Raw genomic sequence first — 21262 nt, 5'->3', positions numbered from 1 at the left:
TATTTATTAAAAAGTATAAGCTATAAAAGTCTTAATAATAAATCTATTTTATAAGACTAGTTTTATATTTCTTATAATATAAACTTTTTATATTATTAAATATTATAACTTAAACTTTATAACTATTATTAAAGACCTTTACTTAATTCTTTAAGCCTTATAGTTTTTTTATAATATTCTTATAATTAATAGCTAAAATTAGCTATTAATAATAAGTAAAGGTATTAATTTTATAAAGTAAGATTTTAAAACCTTTATATTTAATAAATATATAAAAGATTATATTTTAAAAAATAATTTAAAGGAATTTTATAAGTTTAGCTAATAGTATATAATTAATAATAAATTTAAATTTAGTTAAATAATAAGCTTTATAATAAAAGTCTTTAATTATTATTTTATTTACTTAAATTCTTAATTATTAATAAGCTTTTAAGACTTATTTCTTATTAATATAGCCTAGTCTTTTATATATAAAACTATATTTTATATTTATAATAAATAGTTTAATAAAAAGTATTATAAAATTATAATATTTACTAGTTAATAATATTATTATTTTTAAAACTATAATATTATACTTTTAATAAATTTTTATAATTATAATTACTTTATCTTTTTATTATATAAATAATCTTTTTATAAAGTTATATTAAATATCTTTTTATTTAAGAACTCTTAGGCTTATTATATTAATAGCACTTTAAGAAATATAAGTAATATTCTTAAATTTAATTATTTTATTATTTAGTAATAAAATAATAATAATACTTATTTTTTTAATTTTTAATATACTTTTATTAAATATAGCTATTATATTAGCTTTATTTAGTATTTAAATAAAAATAAACTACTTTAAGTTATTAAAATAGTATAAATTATAGCCTAAGTTAATAATAATATTATTTTAATTAATATTATATTTAGTTAAAGTAAAGTTATAATTTAAAATATTATTTTATATAATTTTAATAATATTATTTTTATTATTTTTAAAAAAATTAAGCTTAATAAGAATATTTAAGGTAATTATTATATTAATAAATAATTATCTTACTTTTATAATATTTAAGGTATTTTTAAATAGTTTTTTTTTTATTATAAACTTAAATTTATTTTTTTTATTATTATTTAATTTTTATTTTTATAAATAAAATTCTTAATATAAGTTTAAATAAGATTATAAATAATAATTCTTTAAGTAAAGTTTAAAATAAAGTCTTTAATAAGTATTAAGTATATAAGGCTTTTTATTTACTTAAATAATATAGCTATATTTTAGCTTTTTAGTTTTATTATTATTAAACTTACTTTATCTTTATTATTTATTATTATTATTATTTAATAAAAAAAAAGCAGGCTGCTTAAAAGTGCTAAATATTTTTTTAATCCTTACTTTTTTATTTACTTATAAGTAAAAGAATTTAATAAATTTATCTTTTTTAACTTCCTTACCTTAATAAAGATTTATAATTTAATACTTATACTAAGTTTTATTAATATATTTAAGGCTTATAAAAGCTATAATTATAAATTAAGCTTTTAGTATTTTAAAATATTAATATATAATATAAGTTTAAGCTTTTATTAATATATTAATATATACTTTTAAAAACCTAAATTAGCTATATTTTAAATAATTAAACTTTTAAATAATAATAAAAACTCCTTTTACTAAAGCTTTTAAAATAATAGTTTTTATTATATTAAAGAGTTTTTTTATTATTAAGTTATTATTATTAAAGCCCTTATAGTTAAGCTTTATATAAATCTTTATTAATAAGTTATTTAAAATAAATCTTATTATTAATATATTATTTTCTTTTTAAGTATTTTTTTTAGCTTAAGTAACTTTTTTAACTATAATATCTATCCCTTTAATAATACCTTAAAGGCTTATTAAGTATATATTAATTTTAAATATTTATTTTTAAGTATTTTAATTATTAAGGCCTTTTAATAATATTATTAAAAAAAAGAAGTTAGCTTATAAAGTCTTAAAAGTATTATTTTTTATAAATATTAGCTATATTATTTTAAGCTATATTATTTATAAGTTTAAGTTAAAATTATTATAATTAAAATCTTTATTTTTAATAATAAATTTAAGATTATCTTAATTTAAAAGGTTAAGTAATAATTATTTTATTAATATATAAGTAAAATAAAGTCTTTAAGCTTTTATAAATAAAAAAAAAAAAGTTAATTTTTTAAATTAAAAAAAAGGTAATTTATATTAAATTAAAGTATAACCTATATTAAGTTAAAGGTATAATAATAACTTTATTTATTACTAACTTAAAGGTTTAAATATAATTTTCTATAATTTTTAAAAGAGTATAAGGCTTATAACTTAATAAAGGTATAATAATAAGCTCTCTTTTTTTATAAAAGACTAGCTAAAAAGAAAGAGAAGGAAAATAAATAAATAGCTATAAACGCATTATAGGCCTAAGGCCTGTGGTGTTATAGGGTGGTCCTAAGTTATTAGGGTGGGGACCACCTAATATTAAACACCACCCGGCCAGGGACATACACAAAGAAAAAAGTCCCGCCTTATAGCAGCGCCCAGCGCGTGTTGCTGCCGGTACAAGCACTTCACATTGTTACGGTACATGGCCTTTTCCGAGTCAACCTTTCTCCCGGGACGGGCTGATACTAATGAATTTTCTGCCTGCCCCCCCCCCCCCCCGTTGAAGATTCCAAACGTTTGAATGCCTATTCCGTATTCCGCACGCGTGTAAGGCTCCGTATTCCTTTAGCTGTCGGGTCAGACTGCCGGCCCCCTTTAGCGGTAGCGTGTAAGCCATCGAGCATCTCGCAACTACATACTAGTACTACTACTACCTCCCATCCTCAACACACCATGTCCTCTCCATGCGCTCCCATAAAACGTAATAAACCGAAAAGCAATAGGTAATTCATGCTACGCACCGCATTAATTTACCGTTTCGCCACAGCAAGGGGTCAAAGAAACAAAGGAAGAAGAAACGTGGGAAAACGGGACACGGGAAGTACGTAAAATACACATGAAAGAAAAGAGCCCAACAAGGACACGCTCGTACTCATCCCATTGGACAAAACCGGTAGCTAAGCTGGAAAATTAAATGAAACCAGTTCATCTCAGTATAAAAGGTGTAAAAGCTGCTTTTGTCTCACCACACGCGGAAACAAAGCCGCGTAAAAAAAAAAATGAGCCCCTTCAAGGATGACGACGACGACGACGACGACTTGCCATCTTTTCCCAATACTTTCTTTGTTTCAACATCTCGCAATTTCGCCCCCAAGTCCCAGATGATGAGAAACGCATGATGTAGATACTAGGAAGCAGACGTATAAGCCCCCTAAGCGGTTACGCGTAAAGTTACGAAGACACAAAGAGAATCAGCCCAGCGAAACGCCTCACTTGCTCGATCAACACAAAAGATCGCATCTGCGCCCACGAACCAAGCCACACGACCTATATCAGATCAACGGGTACCCTAGCTTCAATACCTTGGTACAGCAGGAGCAGCAGGATTCCGTAGGCAGGTACCCGTCGTTATTACACGGTCAGCCATATCTTTCTTCCCTTTCCTCTGCATCTCGCATCCACCCCCTGTCGCCGCCCGAAGCCCCTGTTCGCCTGCCCTCCCTTGTACGACAGCCTCATTTTCCCCTTGCCCTTCCCTTACATTGTGTATAGCATCTGCATGGGTAGATTTGTATCCGTACCTTGGCGATGCTATCGTAAGCGGCTTCGTATAACACGGTCAACGCAAATGCAATCCACGTTTATGTAAACCATCACCGCCTCTCCAAATCCTTTACCGGTGTTAGGTATTACACCTTCGCTCGCTCGCTCTCGCTTCCTCCCACCGATGGATTTGCACCGATCTCTCTCCCAAGCTACGTGTTCCCAATTGCATGGTCCTGTGGGTAATAATCCACTCCCGCGAATCGACTTGTCCGATGCAGCCCAAGTCGCAATCTCCAGGCCGTGAGGGAGGGAGAGAGACACGGAGAGAGGCGGCAGGCAGTCGGACTAGGATTGCTGGCTGCGGGCCGGGGTCTTCTTGCGGGCATCGAGATCTGGTAACGAGAGCAGTCGTGCAAGGTATCGTGGGCTCTGCAGGCACAATTGGGTCGCAGTAGAAGTGCTCGTGACAACACAACACCGCTTCACAAATGGCTAATCTATGCCAGACCAAGTCTGCCTCTACATGATTTGCTCGACATCTATGAGACATAGATAGACCAACGGAGACACGTTGTTACATGCTCATTTGATTAGTCTAAATCAAGCTCTTCTACGTCTTCGTTAACTGTCTCAATTGCAATGTATTGGCTCCTTAGTAAATGAGTAGGTACGTACGTGGGACGAAACCCTTTGGCTACGCAAAGTCGTTGAAAGACTGTTTCCTCCTGCAAAGAGCCCGCCGCGTCAGGCAACATGCCCGCGAAATTTGAGTGAGATGTACATGAATATTACAGACAATTAACTGCCCGCCACAGATCGGCAAATCGTTTTCTCCTGCTTCCGGAAAACCAAACCCCTTTTTGTCCCTTCGATCAATTCTCGAGATGAAAGTGTAAGCCCGTCTCTCCTGGGTTGCTTTTGCGCAAACATGAAAAATTGCTTCTTTCCTAAACGCCAATGTCTCCTAGTTGCAAGAAACGATCCGTCCAGACAAACAGTCTGGGGTAGAAAATCATCGAATGAGGATAGTGAGAACAGAGCCATTGGCTCTTCAGCTCTTGCGAAGTGCCAACACTTCTCAAACCTAGCGCTGCTCTAAAGCCAGTAGTGGTAAAGCAGAAGCCATACAACGTCAAAGAGGCGGCTCACGCCTGACGGCGCTTCAAGAAAGCCATTTGTAAGGAGACCTGGTGCCCTATCCCGATCCCTTGACTTTGATGGCAGCCTTCTTCTTATCACCACCCTGAGCACTTGGCGGAGGGCTCTGCTGCGAAGAGCCAGTTGCATTGGCCTCGTCTTTGCTCGCCTTGCTCTTCTTGCTCTTCGACTGCACAGGTGTAGCAAAAGCGGCAGAAGGGGGGAGAGGAACAGGCGATTCCTTAGGTCGGGCAGTCAGTGGGATGCTAGGCAGCGGGACTGCAGTCTGTCGAGGTGCGGGCACAGGAGTCTCGGGCTTCGTCTTCTTGGTCGACTTCTTAGCAGTGCTAGGAGTGGCGGTTGCAGCCTTGGAGGGAGTAGCAACAGCTGTAGCTGACGATGAAAGGTTCGAAAAGGAATAGGCCGACGACGACGGGATAGTGGGCGGTGCGATGGGGGTCTGCTTCTTTGGCATGGGGGGAAGCTCTGCTCCGAGTTCGGGACTGCTAGCCCTGGCCGTCTTCTGCTTCTTGCTCTTGCCCTTTGCCGAAGAAATGTCTTCCTTGAGTTGCGCCTCCGCTGCCACAGCATCGTCTTCAGAGTTGGTGTGCTTTCTCTTGCCCTTGCGATCAGCCTTGGGGGTCTTCACATCCGCAGCTTTGGGCGTGGCAGCGACATCAGCATCCTTCTTCTTGTCTTTGCTCTCAGACAGTTTGGCATCATCCTTCTTGCTCTTCTTCTCCTTCTTGGCAGGCTTGGGGGTCGCTACTGCTGCAGGCGCCTCATCCATCTCAACATCTTCGTCTCCAGAAGCATCTGCTCCGATGTTGCCCATGGGAGTATTGACGCCGAACGGCTGGTATCTGGCCTTGAGGCCCTTTGGCTGCGGCCGAGCGGCCCGACGAGGCTCGGGGCCGGCAGTTGAAGCGGCTGCACCTCCGAGGTTGGCAATCCTCTTGATGTGCATTGTCTGAGCAACTTGCTGGCGTGCTAAGGGGAAGGATTAGTCTCGAGTTAACTCATTACAAAGACATCGGGATGTCTACTGACCAGGTTGGTAATTCGAATCGCTGCTGGAAGGAATCAAAATCTGAATCGAGCTTCTGGTCGAGATGGTGTCAAAGGAGACGCCATAGTCTTGGCCGTCATGCGAGAAGACGCGACTGCCGAGCTGCGAACGGTCCATGGGGATTTCGATGTTTTCGATGACAGAGACGGGGACGTTAGACGGCACTGTAAAGTACCAGAATTGCTTGCCCTGGAGGTTTGCCTCGTTGCAGATTCGCGCCACGTCCTGGCCGTTGGCTCCATCGTCTCCCTTGCGAAGCGTGAAGTCAGGGGCAATGAAGTTCGGGACTGCGACCTGGGTCTCCGTCTCACGATCTGAAAGTCCCATTGATTCGTCGGCTTGCGCATCGCTGTCTTCAGAGTCGGATGATGACTCTTCAGTGACCTCTTTGGCGGGTTGAGCCTTTGCGGACGTCACTTTGGCAGTCTGCGCCTTGGTAGCCTGGGCCTTGGTGGATTGAGCTTTAGTGGGTTGAGCCTTGGTAGGCTGAGGCTTTGCAGGCTCGTCCTCGTCCTCGCTGGACTCCTCGCTAGAGCTGCTCGAATCGGCAGCTGCGGCAGCTGCCTTGGCAGTGCCGTTTGTAGCGGCAGGTTTGGCAGGTGTGGCCGCCTGCTTCGCAGCTGGTTTGGGTTCTGCTTTGGGTTCTTCTTCTTCTTCGCCGTCAGACTCTTCGTCGCCGTCCTCGCTTTCGTCCTCGGAGCTACTGCTGGACGACTCCTCGCCAGCCGCAGCCTGAGGAGCTGCGACAGCTCCGTTGGCCTTTGCCTTGGGTTCATCCTGTTCCGACTCGGACTCGCTGGAGGAATCGCTCGACGTCTCGGAGGTGGACGACTCCTTCTTGGCGAGCTGCTCTTTCTTAGCGGCCGCACGCTTAGCAGAAGCGGTTCGCTCAATGTCGCTGTCGGCGATCTCGTCGACCTTGCCACGACGCTTGGGGCCGGTCGAAGGCGTTGCGCCGTTGGCACCGAGCTTCTTCAGGAGGTCGGCGCCAGTCTCGCCATCGCTGTCACTGTCGCTCTCGCTGCTGTCGCTGGACTCGTCGCTGTCGTTGTTGTTTCCGAAGACGGCGGCGTTGAGGGCGCCAGGCTCGTTCTTGACGGCCGCTGCGGCAGCCTTGGCGATGGGTCGGCGGTTGTACTGGGCGGAGCCGCTGAGGCCCTTCTTGGTGTCTTCGACGTGCTTGTTGAGCGAGTGCACCTTGTAAGGCTCCTTGGGCGCCATTGTGGAGGAGTGGCGAGGTGCAATGCGCCGGGGTTGGGGGGTTGGAGAAGAGGCGGGAGGTTGGAGAAGAGGATGATGATGATGATGCTCTCTGAACTTTTTTTTTCTGGGCGGAAAGTTGGAAATTTTGAGATGCTGATGCTGAGCCCCACCAAGAACGCGCCCGTAATGGGAAAAGCGCGCTTTGGCGGGACGTGTCTGGGCGCACCGCGGCTTATCGATTGGTATCGATAACGCTTTTTCAGAAGCTTGCGCCAAATGGCTGTGGCTGCGACTCATTGGCTTCATGCTGTGTGATTGTCTTTCTGCGATTTCGTCCCTGGTATCGTCAAATCTGTCATACCGGGGTTTCCCATCACTTGTTGTTTGTAAAGCGCCCCGACCCTGTCTATGAACGTCTCTCATTTGAGCTTCCAAGCTCGCCCATTGACAGTTGCTTTTTGCGTCTTTCCTCTCCGCAAATGACCTAGACATGTCTTCCAACAAACGCCGTAAACTCGACGCTCCAGCTGCTCCTGCATGTAAGCCATCCAAAACAGTCTCTCACCAAGCCCCTTGAGTCCTCTCAATGTGATCTAATGGCTTTGGACCAATCTGTAGCAGCAGTAAGCGCAATCAGTGCACTTGCAGCTCGCCGTCGTCTCGCTGCCAATACACCCGTCAGGGAGCCCAGCTCATCTCCCGAGCCTGAAGAGTCATCTTCAGCCAGAACAAACTCATTCAGTGTGCTACAAACCCTGAAGCGCCAAAATGAGCCTCCCAAGTCACCCAAGAAGAATGCATCAAGGGGCCCTCTCAGTCGCGGCGAATCGAGGGCGGCCTCACTAGGCAACAGGATGAGGTACGCCAACCATACCTCGGTATAAGCGGTCGTGGACTGACATGGGGGATTCCCGATACTAGCAGCGACCCTTCTACTCCAGATGCCGCATCTTCAGCTACTCGAGTGCAATACTCATCTTTCTTACTCAATAAAAACAACTGCCGTGTCACGACGAAGGGCACCGTTGCGCTGAAGCTCAGAGACAGCGAGGTATTACCACCATGCCCCCCTCTAAGCTTCGGTTTCGGATTGGCTAATTCAAAGCACTTAGCGATTCATTGTCATTGGAAGCTTTGGAATCAAAGTGTCAGCCGGAGAGGTGACCATCTTCGGGGCAACACTGAAGCCATCAGATGCGATACACTGGGTTCATGCCCCTCACTGCCATGCAATCCCCGTCATCAGAACCTCGGAAAAGGTCGCCCTAGAGCTTCACAGTGATTCGAATGCGGACGGCCTGCGGCGCTTGAGCCGTCTATCACCTCTGTTCAGAGGCATATGGGGCGAGTCCAAGGATGACTCTACAGAAGCAACCCTAGGAAAGGGCCGAACCTTCCAGATTGTATGTTCAGCAAGCTTGGCCTCCTTCGAGCAGCTTCGAGAAACTAACAATCTCCAGGTATGCAGCTCTGATGACGCCCCTAAGAAGTGCGTCATACAAGAGCTCTCATCTCCTCCAGCATGGAACAAGAAGTTGGCCGACCTCGTCACAGTAGCCAAGAATGGCCCGTTGACGACTCTTGTATGCGGCCCCAAGTCTGCCGGGAAATCGACCTTTTCCAAAATGTTGGCGAATCGTCTCTTGACGAGCGAAACAGCGGCGACGGCACGCGCGGGCACCCATGGCGTAGCAGTCCTCGACCTGGATCCGGGACAGCCAGAGTATGCACCTTGTGGGACGCTGTCCCTCGTCCACGTCACCCGGCCGAACCTAAGTGCTGCTTTTACCCACCCAAATCTCGACAATGATACCTACAAAGTCATCAGGTGTCACGCCCTGGCGTCTTTGACACCGGCTTCAGCCCCGGAACACTACTTGGAGTGCGTACTGGACCTTTTGGACTCCTATCGAAGACTGTTGCGCAATTGCCACCTTCTCATCAACACCCCTGGTTGGATCCTGGGTACTGGCCAGGACCTGCTTGTCGACATCATCTCCCGAGTCAACCCTCCAGAAGTAATCTACATGTCCGAAGACGGCCCTGCAGACGTAGTGGAGGTCTTGCGCGCTGCGACGAAGAGGAGCTTCACTACACTCCCCTCGCAGCCGTCAGAGTTCGCCTCCCGTACTGCGGCTCACTTGAGGGCCATGCAGGCCATGTCGTATTTCCATTTACAAAACGAGGGCAAGGCAAGCGGCGGAATGAGGTCAAGCTGGAACTCTTCGCCGCTGTCATCGATGCCTCCATTGCAGGTGCGGTATTCTGGCTCTGGTCAAGGAATTCAGGGCATCTTACCATACGACTACCAGACTCCACCAGAGCTACTTTCTCAGGCAGTCAATGGAATGATTCTCGCCGCGGTTGATGTCGAGGACTCCAAAGCATTTCGCAATCTTGCCAGCACTGCGGCATCACCGGACGAGAACGGAGCTTCCGCAGTAGAAGGCATGATCTCAAGGACAGCAGAGGGTCTGCCGTATATCCCCAACCCCAATGATATAGCCCTCGACCCACGCTTCTCTCGCACAATCGGCCTCGTGCTCATCCGAGGCATCGACACCGCCACTCAAACGCTCCAAGTCCTCACGCCCATCCCTCTACAAACGATAGAGCAGATCCGTTCGCAGGGACGGCAAATCGTGCTGGTTCATGGAAGATTCGACGCGCCAACCTGGGCTTACACGGAAGATCTATACCACCGCTCCCAACAGGGAGATGCTGGCGCGGAGAGGGCCCTGCAGATGGCGGGCGTGGACCCCAACGACGAGGAAGAAGAAGACGACGAAGACGAAGTCGTAGTCGCCAGCAACGAAGAAGAAGCGGCAGCGGAAACCGACGCTCCCCCACTGGATCCAAGTGCTGGCTCCTCCACGGCCCTCCCTTGGGTGGAAGTGCTACGCGGCAGTCAGAAGCGGCCAGTCGGATCACGCGTGTGGAGAGTGCGGAGAGACCTGGGCCGCAATGTCGGCGGCGACTGAGGAAAGGATCGTCTAGAGAGGAAATGATACCGCGGTTGCCGGAAGCAAACAATCGAATAGAACAAGAGCTAGGCTACGGAGACTGATTTTAGATGTCTTACAGTCCGTAGGCCGCCCGCAATGTAATAATTCTGTACATGCTGATACGATACTTTTGATGGACAATATATGAGCATTTGATTAGATGACCCATGGTGGCTCAAGCCACAAACCTGAAGCGAGGGACCATTGTCATAATCCGTGTTCTGTTGGGATATTTATCGCGTACCTGGCTATGGATTCCAGGAGGAACAGGGTCCCATTCAGACGGTAGCCACTTCTTGCATAAGTCGAGTTCTCGGGGCAAACGCATGCTGCCCCAAGACGGAGCTTGGGGTCGTACGAGAAATGGAGAGGAAATTGGCTTGTTCGACTCTGCACATACGGGTGCTCGTATGCAGCCCTGGACAAAGGAGGCAACAGGACATGTCACTGCGTGAATTTAGGAGCTGCAGAGGCACGAGATCTGCTGGTGCAATTCAGATTTCCTTCACCAATTCACCCCCCCGAGGACATCATGTCGAATTACCCAGTTGACAGCCAGAAATCTCTCGCCCTAGATTGTGATGATGAGGCGTCCAACTTTCGTTGACGATCGAGGCCAAGAACCAGTCCCACTCCCCGATACATGAAGGGCGCTCTCGAATTCCAAATCGAACAGCAAACAACGGCTTGCTAGACGCTGCGTTCAATTGCAAGGGTCTGTCTCTGCTGATTGGAGCACAGCAGATGTCTGCATCCGCTGTCAACCTAGTCTCCTTGTGTCCAGGCAGACACCTTGTGAACAGGTGTAACTCGAGAGGTGTCTTGCGGGAAACTGAGACAACTTATCAAGACGAAAACACGAGTGTAGCTGGGTACAGCTTTCTAGCATGCATCCCTTGGCAAAAAAAAAAAAACGCCCGGCGGTGAGAAGGGAAACAAATAAAAGACTTCCTGTACTCGTCTGATGCTGTACCGCCTTGTCGAAGTATTTGGCGATGACGTATCGCCAACTTCGATGGCTAGCTCCAGCTCCTTGACATATATGAGGACAATGACAAAGAACCGGAACGTCATCGCCGGCAATGTCGTGCTTGGACCAAATCCATCCGGAGAGATCAGATGAAGGATGAAAAGAAATTGAGGCGGATGCTGTTTGTGTGAGATTGGATGACGTGGGAGGGCAAAAGAGAACCTGTGAGACTGACAGGGGCTACCCTGTACCAACCTCGTTCCCGCCAGAAGGACCTTGAAGGGTTGAGGCTCGATCTGTCGCCGAGGCGAAAGCAGCCGACATCGACGTGCGGCTGAGGGCTTGCTCTGCTCAGAGCACCGTACGTCGCACCAATCTCTGCTGAATTCTTGCGTATCTTGGTACTCCAATGCGGGTGCTACAGTATGGTAACGGTCGGTGTGCAAAGTCAACTTACAAAGTTGTTACGCACTCGTAGGGTGCGTACATGGACGTTGTTCAGTGCGATAGTACTAAGGTAGGCACTCATCTCCGCAGCCTCGACCTCGATCGGACTTATCATGGTGGGTAACAGCTGGCGGCATCTCCCAGATCCCGAGTCGAGGCGGAGTGTCCCGAGATCTTTGTCTTATGGTTATCGAGCCCCAGCTCAAGTGCTGCTATACCTGTTTAGGTGCAGGTAAGTGATGCTTACTTCCTTCGTAGGTATTTGGAAGCAGGATCTTTGTATTTTACGTGTCTTTCCTTAGAAGGACACGGAAAAGGAATAGGGAATTTCATCTGAGACTCAATCATCAGGTTGAGGCGGGGAGCTGAGATGATCGTGCCCCGTATCGTATTCGGACAAACATTGCTGCTACTAAACTGCAGACAGGCATCTTCCGTCCCCGGGTCATTGATCCCTGTCTCACGGATCTGGCTCCAACCGGACTCTTGGATTCGCACACGCGAAGGACGGGAGACCAGCGCAATCAGCCGGGGGGAGGAGGGAGGCCCAAGCAGGGGAAAGCGACGGCCAGGGCCTCTCCCTTGTCGAACGCGGCAGACATGGACCGCAGCTGAGCAGCCGTCGCTCTCATCACATGTACATGCATGCATGTAATGAGCCGGGAACTGGCGTATTAGCTCCAACGGTCTTGCAGATCGGGCTGCCTCCGGTGACGCGCCAGCGATGCGCCTGAAAAGGGGGAAAGGCAGAGAGGTACGACAAACGACGGAGATCTAGGTATTGATGGAGGGGAGCGACGCATATGTGCAGTATCTACCGGCATCAAGCTCCTTTATGGAAGAGAGCTGCGTCTGGAAAATCCAGAATGGCGAAGCAGCTAGAGACTTCTGAGGCTTGCCGGCGGCATACTACCTAGGTACATAGTGGGCAGATTCCGATAATACTAGCAACAGACGGCTGAACAGCGCCGAGACATGGCTTGATGCAGGGGAGAGGAAACGGGAACCCGGTCAAGCTCATGACTACCTTAGATGATCTGGGTAGCTTTCTTCCTTGTTTCTCCCCTCCCCTATCCGCACACCCTTTGCTAGTATCTTGAAGTACATGTAGGCAGTCGTCCACGTCGGAGGCTTGAGCCCAGGCTGAGCTACATGTGCCTTATCTCATCAAGTTATAACGAAGCGGCTGCCGCCTCCATTGATCCAAGGGCACCTCTCGTGTCGGGGCAGCATTCAGCTCATCTCTGCCGGTCATTATTGCTTTGGCCCCCCTCATCCGCCTTCCATCGATTTGCCCTCTGTTCATTCTTACCTCGAAGCCTTCCAACAGCACAAACACATATATTCAGGCTTCAGGTTAGATTCTCCGCTAGCACGGTCCCCCCCATCTTTGGGGGCTTCAGCTCTAGCCCTTCGCCGCTGACACCATCCAGCTCCACCAAAAGCGCCGTTGGCCGGCCGTCAGGGAGCCGTTGGTTGTCCGTTTGGCCTCCGCCTCCGCCTTCCCGTCGCCTCGACAGCGACCGTAGCTCAGCGTCCCCCGCCTCGAACCAGCCTTTATCCTTCCCCTCTCGGCCTTCTCTCTATCTCGAAAATCTCTAAGGCAACATGACTACGGACGAGCTACCGGTAGAAGACACGGGCGGTCGGGCGCAAGGGGCCCCGATGACGCAGGCGAGGGCGATGGGGGTTCAAATGCACTCCTCTTGCTCCGAGTGTAGACGCCGGAAACAAAAGGTATGTCGATGATATATATCTTGACACTCTGCTAGGACTAATTTTGGCTCTCATGGCCCAAATCAACATGTCTCCTACACCATCGTGCTACTAGCCTTTGCTGTTCTAACTCACTCAATAGTGTAGCCGATATTGGCCGTGCCGGCACTGCGGCACTCGGCGTGTTGCCAACGAATGCACCTTTCAGTCCGTTCTCGAGGTAAAGGCTCCCGAGGAACGTCGGGCCCGGCTGGACAAGCTTGCGGCGGAGATGGAAGGGGCGAGCTTCTTCTCGCAAGCCTTGAATGAAGAGTTGGACGATGGCAGTCCTAGCACTGTTGACGATCTTGAGGCATTGGGGTACTCAAGTGCTCACGCTGTCTCGAGCTGTAGCCTTGAGCCAGAGGAACAGCAGGTATAATCCCATCATGGCAAATCGGGATCTGAGGGGGCTAGCACCTCTGCTAGATGGAGTCATGGCTTGGTATTAGGATTTCGGGCAGCCTTGTTTATTGTAGTCAAGAAGAATGTAAAATGTCACCGTCCAGACCATGCCTCGGTGGCTGCTCCTCGCTTCCAACTTCATCTTTCACAAAGGGGTCATCCTTCGCAGATGCACTTGTGGATAACTTGCCGTATGTACATAGGCTATAGCACCAGCATAGTCATACTTGGGAGCCTCTAAGGACTCCTACGAAGCCCGAAACTCCAGTGTCTGTGCTTGTAATGATATGCTATCCTCGAAACAATAACGCCTTGAACACCACGCTTCGTAAGTAAGGGATACAATCCCTTGCTTCTGGAAAAAAAGTAAACATGCTATCCTACCGAATCAAACAGCTTGAAAATGAAATGAATAGTCGGGAGCATCAGACTTGAGCAGCAACGTGCTGCCCTGTAACCCACTGAACCACTACACGCGCAGCCCGCGAGGCAGAATAGGAGCAACTATGGAAATCCAGAGCACGTCTGTCGATAGCTGCTCCTGACAGTATCAGGATAGCAGCACACGGCTGTGCCCGCAGCGACCAAGTTGAGGAAACGTTACTGGCTGCACCCGACCCTGTCAGGATAACCAGCATACGCAACTTGGTCCGCTGAGCTTGGGGTCTCGCCTGGTATATGTGTGAATCCGCCACCGGCCAGGACGGCTAGGTTGCGGAATCGCGCACGGCGACGACACTAAGAGGCGTTACTGGCTGCACCCGGCCCTGCCAGGATAACCAGCATACGCAGCGTCGCCCGCCATGCCGATACCTTGAAAGCGAGACCCTGGATCTTGTGTCAAAGTCCGTCGCTGGCTGCACCCGACCCTGTCAGGATAACCAGTACATGGACTCCATACACTTCCATTGCCTACCTACCTTACCGCAAGTCGAACGGCATAGGGTCCAGAGGTCGTAGAGCAGAACTTTGTCGTCCAAGAAACTCATTGACTATGTGAATAATGGCCGGTCTTTGCCTCTGGTCCTGCTAGAGGCGCTGCGGGATATCGTCTTGGCCATGGTACTGGTGGTGGCCTTGGTGGTAACTTTAGTAGTCTCGGTGGTAGTGCTGTCCTTCGTAGAGACTTTGGTAGAGGCCCTCCTGATGCCCCTGGTAGCTTTTGTTCTGCGGGAGTTGTTGACATCGATGCTGGCCGGTGCCTTCAGCCGCCGGCTGTTCTGGCTTGTTAAAGTTCGGTCCTGAGCAGGTTCCGGCGCTGAGTGCTTTGGCTCCTGCACGTCTGGCTTGCCACGCTGGTCGAGTTGGAGCAGCTGCGCGTCCTCACCTGAGAGCTGCCGCCGTCTTGCACGCGTGATGCGGAGAGGCGATGCTCTGGCCAGAGTGCGCCCAGAGCCGACGGTAGTGAAAGCATGTTGGGCACTCTGCTCAATGTTGGTCACCTCCACCGTGTTCCATCTCCTCCGCTTCGATCCCGGCACTTCATCGCCCAGCCGAGAGCCCTGTGATTCTTCGCCATTTGCTTGGGAACCCCTCTTTCTCTTTTGTGGCGGCTGTATCTTCCATTGTGCATCAAGTCTCCTCTTTTTGTCGCTTGGCTGTTTTGATATGCCGGTGGATGATGGCTCGTCTAGAGGTTCTTCACCGTCTCGCTTCCTCTTGTGGCCCGCTGTATCTGGGGATGTCGATAGCTGTGGGCGCTTGTCCGTCCTCTGTCTCTTAGTTGATGTTTCAACGGTGCCATCCTCAACTGGCAGGCTTGTTTGTTTCCGTTTCCGGGTCGGTTCAGGATTTGGTAATGACGAGATTCTTGAAGATTCCATCTCCTTTCCGCTTTGTGGTCTCTCATGGGGTTGCTCGATCGAGGGACGTATGGCCGAGCCATCTATTTCTAGCTGCTCAGCTGCCGGCTCTTCGCTATTCTCAATGCTTCTTTGAATATTGCTCGAGTGTCGTCTAGGGCCTTGAGGACTACCACTGAAGGATGACAGAGCCATATTATTGTTTCTGCTTCGACGCACATCGACATTCGCTGATGAATCATTCGGGAACTCCTTGTCGCGGGTTTCCCTACGCTGTCTTTCCCAAAACTCGGGGGGAATCTCGAACTTCTCATGCTCCTCGTGTACCATGGGCCTTCTCAGAAATTCCCAATCCACAATGTCCATGCCTCGTAAGACTTTTTCTTGGTTGCGCAAGGCTGTTTGGGCTCGGACATCATCATCATCATCAATATCGCTGCTTGGAGATAGTAGTCTTCCTCCCTTCACCTTGAAGTAGTCGTCAATCTTTTGAAGAAGCCAAATGTTATAATGACTCCTCCAGGCCAAATGATACTCCCTGTCAGTTTCGTGTGGGCGCCGAGGAGGCGGATCGCAAGGAACTCGTTCTTTCGGGACCATTTTCATGAGTGGCTCAAAGACTTCGAAATCATATGGCTCCCTACGCTCATATGGAGCAACGATCTCTGCTGCCGCTCGGACGCGCTCTGCTACCGTCCGAATGTCTTCCGCTGTCACTGTGGCCATTTGGTTGGCGGTTTATGCTGCTTTCACGCGTTGCGAAACTCATCACAGGCCCAAGATATGGAAAGTTGAATGAGCTACTCGTAAGGTACTAAGGTAATCACGAAGGATTGCGCTTATGTCACGTGGACTCGCATCACGTGAGACGCAGGCTACTCATGGCGATATATGGCCAAGGTTGAAATTCACGCCTTCAAAAGCAGTCAACAGCTGTATCAGCATCCTGGGCACGTCATTGTCTTAGGTGGTTGAATCAACCGTCGCAGAGGTCATCATGGCCTTGTCGTCTGCAGAAATGTCCCTGAGCTTTGCAACCTTGACGCCAGAGTCCAAAGTGGCTCAAACCCACTTGGCGTCGCTTGTGGCCAAGCACCGTTCAGACGCCGTCGGTTCACCAATGGACCTAGTCATTCCCACTAGACACTTGAGCAACGCATCCCCGTCAGACGCCCACGATATCGCTTCACGGTCGAGATATACAATCGTCTTTACATTCGGCCGAGAAGGCCATGGCCGTGATTCGGAGTGGGTTGTCGGGAAATTGGCTTCCAACAAGCATGAACAGTGCATCGACTTGCCAGTCTGTTCTCCGAGATCGCGCTGCTTCAAAGGGCGGGAGCTTTTCGATGTCTTTTTTCACCGCAAGTCTGGGGTCTTGATGATTCGCAATGCCAATGCCAACCACTCCTTATGGTATCTGAATGCCGACAATCAAGGCAATCACATCGAGTTGCAATATCATGAGGAGCATGTTCTTCATCTATCCACTAATCTGCTCCGCATTGGCTCGCTGCACTACGCATTGCAATATTCCATCGAGAGTGCAAGTGCATTCTTGGCCAGCCGCAAAGCATATATGCAGGTACAGCTTGGGAATTGGGATATTCCTCGCTGCTTTGCGATCCAACCACGGCTTGATCACATCCGTCTGAGGCATGTTATCCTACACAACGTCATTGCAAAGGGCAACACTTGCGTCGTCAGAGCCGGCGTGGACAGAAGGACCGGGAACCCTATCGCATGTAAGACCATGCAATGTTCGCAGGCCAATATCGAAGCTGTAGTCAACGAAATTAGCATTGCCTCAATCATTGCCGCTCACGCATCGAGTGGCCTTGTGCCTCTGCTTTCCAAGTCTTGTGGACATGGCTCTCCGCTGCCTTGTTCCCAAGCCGAGTATGAGGACATGCACCTGGTCATGCCCTACGCGCCTTTTACCTTTGATACCGCACCGTGGCAGGAGATCAGCGCATCTCTGAAGCTTGCGCTCTTTCGCCACACTCTCGAAGGACTCAAGAACCTTCATGCGGCGGGAATCATGCATAGAGATATCAACCCTAGCAATCTGCTTGTGTTCTCACTGCAGCCTGCCGCCGCCGCTATTGGCGACTTTGGCATGGCCAAGGTGGGCTCTCAGAGTGCTGAGAAATTTCTTGGGTCTCTCTCCTATCAGGCTCCTGAGGTTGCTACCCACGAGACCAACACAAATGCCATTGATATTTTCAGTCTGGCTTTATCTATCATGGCTACATTTGAGGGTTGCATGTGGTCTGGTCCACTCTCTGACCACGAAAACTACTCTGCTATGCTGGACCATCTCGCACGCCTGGAGACGCAAATGCCCGACGGCCTGGCAACAGTTCTTCGCGCCATGTTATCACCAGACTCTTCCCAACGGCCCAGTGCCGACGATGTTTTGACGGATGCAGTTTGGGAACAGATCGAAGAGCCGGGCTCTGTTCGTATTTCAAGTCTTCAAAGTAGCGAGGAAAGCTTCAGCATGCAGCGGCCGGACAACGACCTGCCTCTTCCTGGCTCGAATGTGGGAGACGGTCTTGATCGAAGCCTTCAGTCTCCAATCCCAGAGCTTTTGACCCGATCGTCAAGCCCCAGCAGCAACACTTCTAGCGCCGATGATTCGAACCAGCGGATGAAGCGCTCAGATGCGCCGCCGCCTTCATCCATTGGGAGCGACAACGCCAGTTCAACAGCTGAGACGCAGGGTCGGGACCATTCAAGGGAGCGGATGAGTCGTTCAGAGGCTCCATCCCCATCATCAGCTGCAAACGACGACAATTGAAGACAAGGGGTCTTTTGTGCTTGCTTGTGCATTGACTGTCGCATTGTTGAACAAAGGTCAGTCGCGAGGCACATGGACTTCACTCTCCTTTCAGCATGCGGTCCCTATGGTCAAGAGCCGGAATAGGTAGTTTTCAGCCGTCAGCCAGCGAGTACCGGCTATTGTATGTGTTCCCTCCCCTACCCTTCGTACAATCCTTCTTCCTTGTTTTTGTCGGAAGGCAAAGTCCGTTGCGGTCCTTCAGTTCACCTACGCTACGCCCGTGACTTGATGTGGCGCCCAAGGTTGGGCTTTAGATCAGGTGAAAACCCCAAAAGTATGTGATCCTCGCCATGTCTGTCAGATTTTGCGTCTCCCGTCGACTTGTAGAGCCGCATTGTTGCCACTAGGCATTTGACCAGCGTCACCCCCGTCAGATGCCATTGACTTCGCCCCACGCTTGAAAGTCATCTTGATCCGGGAGGAAGGGTCATGGCCGTGATTCAGCGTGGGCTGTTGAAAGATTACATTCCAGTAGGCAAATATTTGCGAGTGTTGAGGCTTAATGATCATCCACAGTGAGAGCAACTCCTCCCCAGAGTCTCCTTTCAGTACTTAAGGAACAATCTCACGCAGATGTCGTTTAAAAGAAAACTGCGGGCCATTGGGCTTTAGTAAGTACCTTAGCTAGACTCCTCTCCTTTTAGCTCCCTTTAAAGTGTCTAAGTTGGCATGGCGAACAGCTATCCGCGTCAACAAAGGGCTTTGTTTTAGTCAAGACTGCTTCATCAGTAGCTTTGAAAAACGCGCGAATAGAAGAGCATTGCAAGGAAACTTCTCCTAGTATTACATTCTTTACTTATACACATATTATCGCGATGGATCATCTAACACGGCGAGCCATGCCATGAGTTATAGTCAGAAATCCAAGACTGTAGCTCAAACTACAGCCAGACCTCACTTCTGGCTATGAAGCTTTGGCAGTACCTAGTCGAACTCTGCTATGATAATAATGGTCTTCTATAGAAAGAGAAATGACAACCCAGGCCTACCTCTAAGGTGTCGCTATTCTAGAACTGCAATCGCTAGTTGAGCACATAGGTAAGAATGCCTGTCAACACACCAACCACGCCTATGATAGCACCAAACACCCCTAGCCCAACATCTAAACTCTTCCACAGAATACCTGCCACGACTCCACAGATGATAGAAAAGGTCAGGGCTAGCAAGACAGTCGCTGAAAACATAACCTTGTCGAGCTCCAAGAGTATCAACAACACATCCCTGGGTTGGATGGTGCCAGGCGCCTCGACGATAGCTGCGAAGCGGCGGTACGAGGTAACGAAGTCGCACTCGGCCGGGAGCTCTCTGGGGTTATACAAAGCCCTTGTCAGAACGTGGCAGCGATGCTTGGCTCCAATGTCGACAGTACAAGGAAGGTCTTGAGAGATAGCTTCGATTGGTACCTAGGAACAACTCAGCCTTTCATCTTAATCTTGATAGATGAGTACAGCGGGCGGATCAAGTTTGGACGTCAACGTACTGGGTACATCGTTGCGTTGTAAACCACCGGCCTCAGAAATGGGACGATCTTCATGAACTTGCTCGTCCACCAGCCGCGAGAGGTCAGAAGAGTCTTTTTTAGTTTGTGCATGACATCAATCCCCTTGTCGGAGGATCGAAGTGGGATATGGTATAGACGATAGTCACCGTGGCTAAGCACGACCACACGGAAGTTGACCCATGTTGAATCAAGCTGAGACTCCAATTCAACGTCCCGCGATATAGACATGATACTGAAAATTCAACGCTGACTGATAAGATGTGGTTGCCTATGAATGACACCAAAGCATGAATGGAACGATGGCCTGAGTAGATGGTTGTGCCGTCTATTTAATTGCTCCATGTTTTTAGGAATCTGGAGACTCCTAAAAGGTGGTTGAGAAGCTTGAGAGGCTCAGCGGTGAGCGACACGTACTGATGTATGCGATTCCTGAAAATCTCAACGCGTCAGGAAACTTCAGTAGGAAACCGGCCGACCCGAAGTTGCATGTACTAGTCTGACAGCCGCAGATTTCCAAAGATCAATTTAGGAATGCATCCCCTGTTGGTACTGGCCCGACCAGTAGGTATATACTCGCCCACCATCATGCAGACGCACGTATAAATATGATCCGCCTGCCCACTCTGATTTCGGATGCTGGTTAACGATGGGCTTCGGATCAGATAGCAAGACAATATTATTTCATGCTCGATAATTATGTTTATTTTTTTTTCTCTTCCTGAAAGAGCTGGCACAACGCAGACCATTTGTTGCAAGAACGGTCGCCGCTCTCACTTGAGCTGCTGAACCACCCGCCCTTCCCCACAGCGAAAGTCTGGGGATATATGACAGTCATGAAGCCATCTTTCGAGCGTAACTATTCCATATGCCCTCCGTTCAAGTAAGCTTCCAACTCCTGCCCGTTTTCTACATTCGTACGAATATTTACAGTGTCAGTATGGTTGATACGAGCATTGAGCATTCGCCGGCGACATGCGCACCCAGCGTATCGTCAAATCGGACCACCTCTTCGTCCACCACTTATAAGCCATCTTCCTCAACTACCACAGCCAAACATGGCGGAACCATTCAATGCGCGCATTGCAATGCGAAGTTTCAACTCGGAAAAAACGGTCGTAGGGGCCAGACCAGCAATCTCCGAAAACACATCAAGATTCACCATCCCGAAACCATCCCAGGTTTCCAGCGAGTCATCTACCAATGCCGCCATGGCTGCGGCGCAAGAGATCCCAATAAGTCGAATATCAAGGCCCACGAGAGCAAACACTGCGCCAAGAGGAAAGGCAAGCAGCCGAGACGCCGTGGCAAGTGGAGGCAGACTATCACAGAGTCGTCTTGAAGTCTGGCGTCGATGTGACTCGATGGAGAAGGACTCAAACAGGCGACACGGTTCGGCTCATGGCTGATGACGATAAGTAGGTAGGATATGTCAATATATGGGCTT

At 48.2% G+C, this 21262-nt stretch overlaps 7 protein-coding genes across 7 annotated transcripts; 3 read left to right on the top strand and 4 right to left on the bottom strand.

Annotated features, from left to right (window-relative positions):
• Positions 1 to 4874: 4874 nt before the first annotated feature.
• On the bottom strand, positions 4875 to 7106 carry TRIREDRAFT_107078 (uncharacterized protein; the record flags this gene model as incomplete). The annotated part of the gene is made up of 2 exons (XM_006964950.1): positions 4875 to 5806; positions 5867 to 7106. The coding sequence occupies 2 exons, from the start codon at positions 7104 to 7106 to the stop codon at positions 4875 to 4877; spliced, it is 2172 nt and encodes a 723-aa protein (XP_006965012.1).
• A 578-nt stretch (positions 7107 to 7684) lies between these two features.
• TRIREDRAFT_61183 (uncharacterized protein) lies at positions 7685 to 10069 on the top strand (the record flags this gene model as incomplete). Its single annotated transcript, XM_006965112.1, has 4 exons — positions 7685 to 7947; positions 7974 to 8139; positions 8201 to 8491; positions 8549 to 10069. 4 exons carry the CDS (start codon positions 7685 to 7687, stop codon positions 10067 to 10069), a joined length of 2241 nt encoding a protein of 746 aa, XP_006965174.1.
• Positions 10070 to 11208: 1139 nt separating this feature from the next.
• TRIREDRAFT_107076 (uncharacterized protein) lies at positions 11209 to 11625 on the bottom strand (the record flags this gene model as incomplete). The annotated part of the gene is made up of 2 exons (XM_006964949.1): positions 11209 to 11481; positions 11521 to 11625. The coding sequence occupies 2 exons, from the start codon at positions 11623 to 11625 to the stop codon at positions 11209 to 11211; spliced, it is 378 nt and encodes a 125-aa protein (XP_006965011.1).
• A 1003-nt stretch (positions 11626 to 12628) lies between these two features.
• On the top strand, positions 12629 to 14071 carry TRIREDRAFT_121682 (uncharacterized protein; the record flags this gene model as incomplete). The annotated part of the gene is made up of 5 exons (XM_006965111.1): positions 12629 to 12866; positions 12944 to 13247; positions 13369 to 13641; positions 13881 to 13998; positions 14067 to 14071. Exons 2-5 carry the CDS (start codon positions 13119 to 13121, stop codon positions 14069 to 14071), a joined length of 525 nt encoding a protein of 174 aa, XP_006965173.1. The 5' UTR covers positions 12629 to 12866; positions 12944 to 13118.
• A 591-nt stretch (positions 14072 to 14662) lies between these two features.
• On the bottom strand, positions 14663 to 16208 carry TRIREDRAFT_121681 (uncharacterized protein; the record flags this gene model as incomplete). Its single annotated transcript, XM_006964948.1, has 1 exon — positions 14663 to 16208. The coding sequence occupies exon 1, from the start codon at positions 16196 to 16198 to the stop codon at positions 14663 to 14665; it is 1536 nt and encodes a 511-aa protein (XP_006965010.1). The 5' UTR covers positions 16199 to 16208.
• A 261-nt stretch (positions 16209 to 16469) lies between these two features.
• TRIREDRAFT_107073 (uncharacterized protein) lies at positions 16470 to 18275 on the top strand (the record flags this gene model as incomplete). Its single annotated transcript, XM_006965110.1, has 1 exon — positions 16470 to 18275. The coding sequence occupies one exon, from the start codon at positions 16470 to 16472 to the stop codon at positions 18273 to 18275; it is 1806 nt and encodes a 601-aa protein (XP_006965172.1).
• Positions 18276 to 19198: 923 nt separating this feature from the next.
• Positions 19199 to 20046, bottom strand: TRIREDRAFT_107072 (uncharacterized protein; the record flags this gene model as incomplete). Its single annotated transcript, XM_006964947.1, has 3 exons — positions 19199 to 19221; positions 19378 to 19720; positions 19798 to 20046. The coding sequence occupies 3 exons, from the start codon at positions 20044 to 20046 to the stop codon at positions 19199 to 19201; spliced, it is 615 nt and encodes a 204-aa protein (XP_006965009.1).
• Positions 20047 to 21262: the final 1216 nt, after the last annotated feature.

This window comes from Trichoderma reesei (assembly GCF_000167675.1).
Source record: "Trichoderma reesei QM6a unplaced genomic scaffold TRIREscaffold_8, whole genome shotgun sequence".
Taxonomy (NCBI): domain Eukaryota; kingdom Fungi; phylum Ascomycota; class Sordariomycetes; order Hypocreales; family Hypocreaceae; genus Trichoderma; species Trichoderma reesei.
This window is presented reverse-complemented; position numbering and strand designations above follow the sequence as displayed.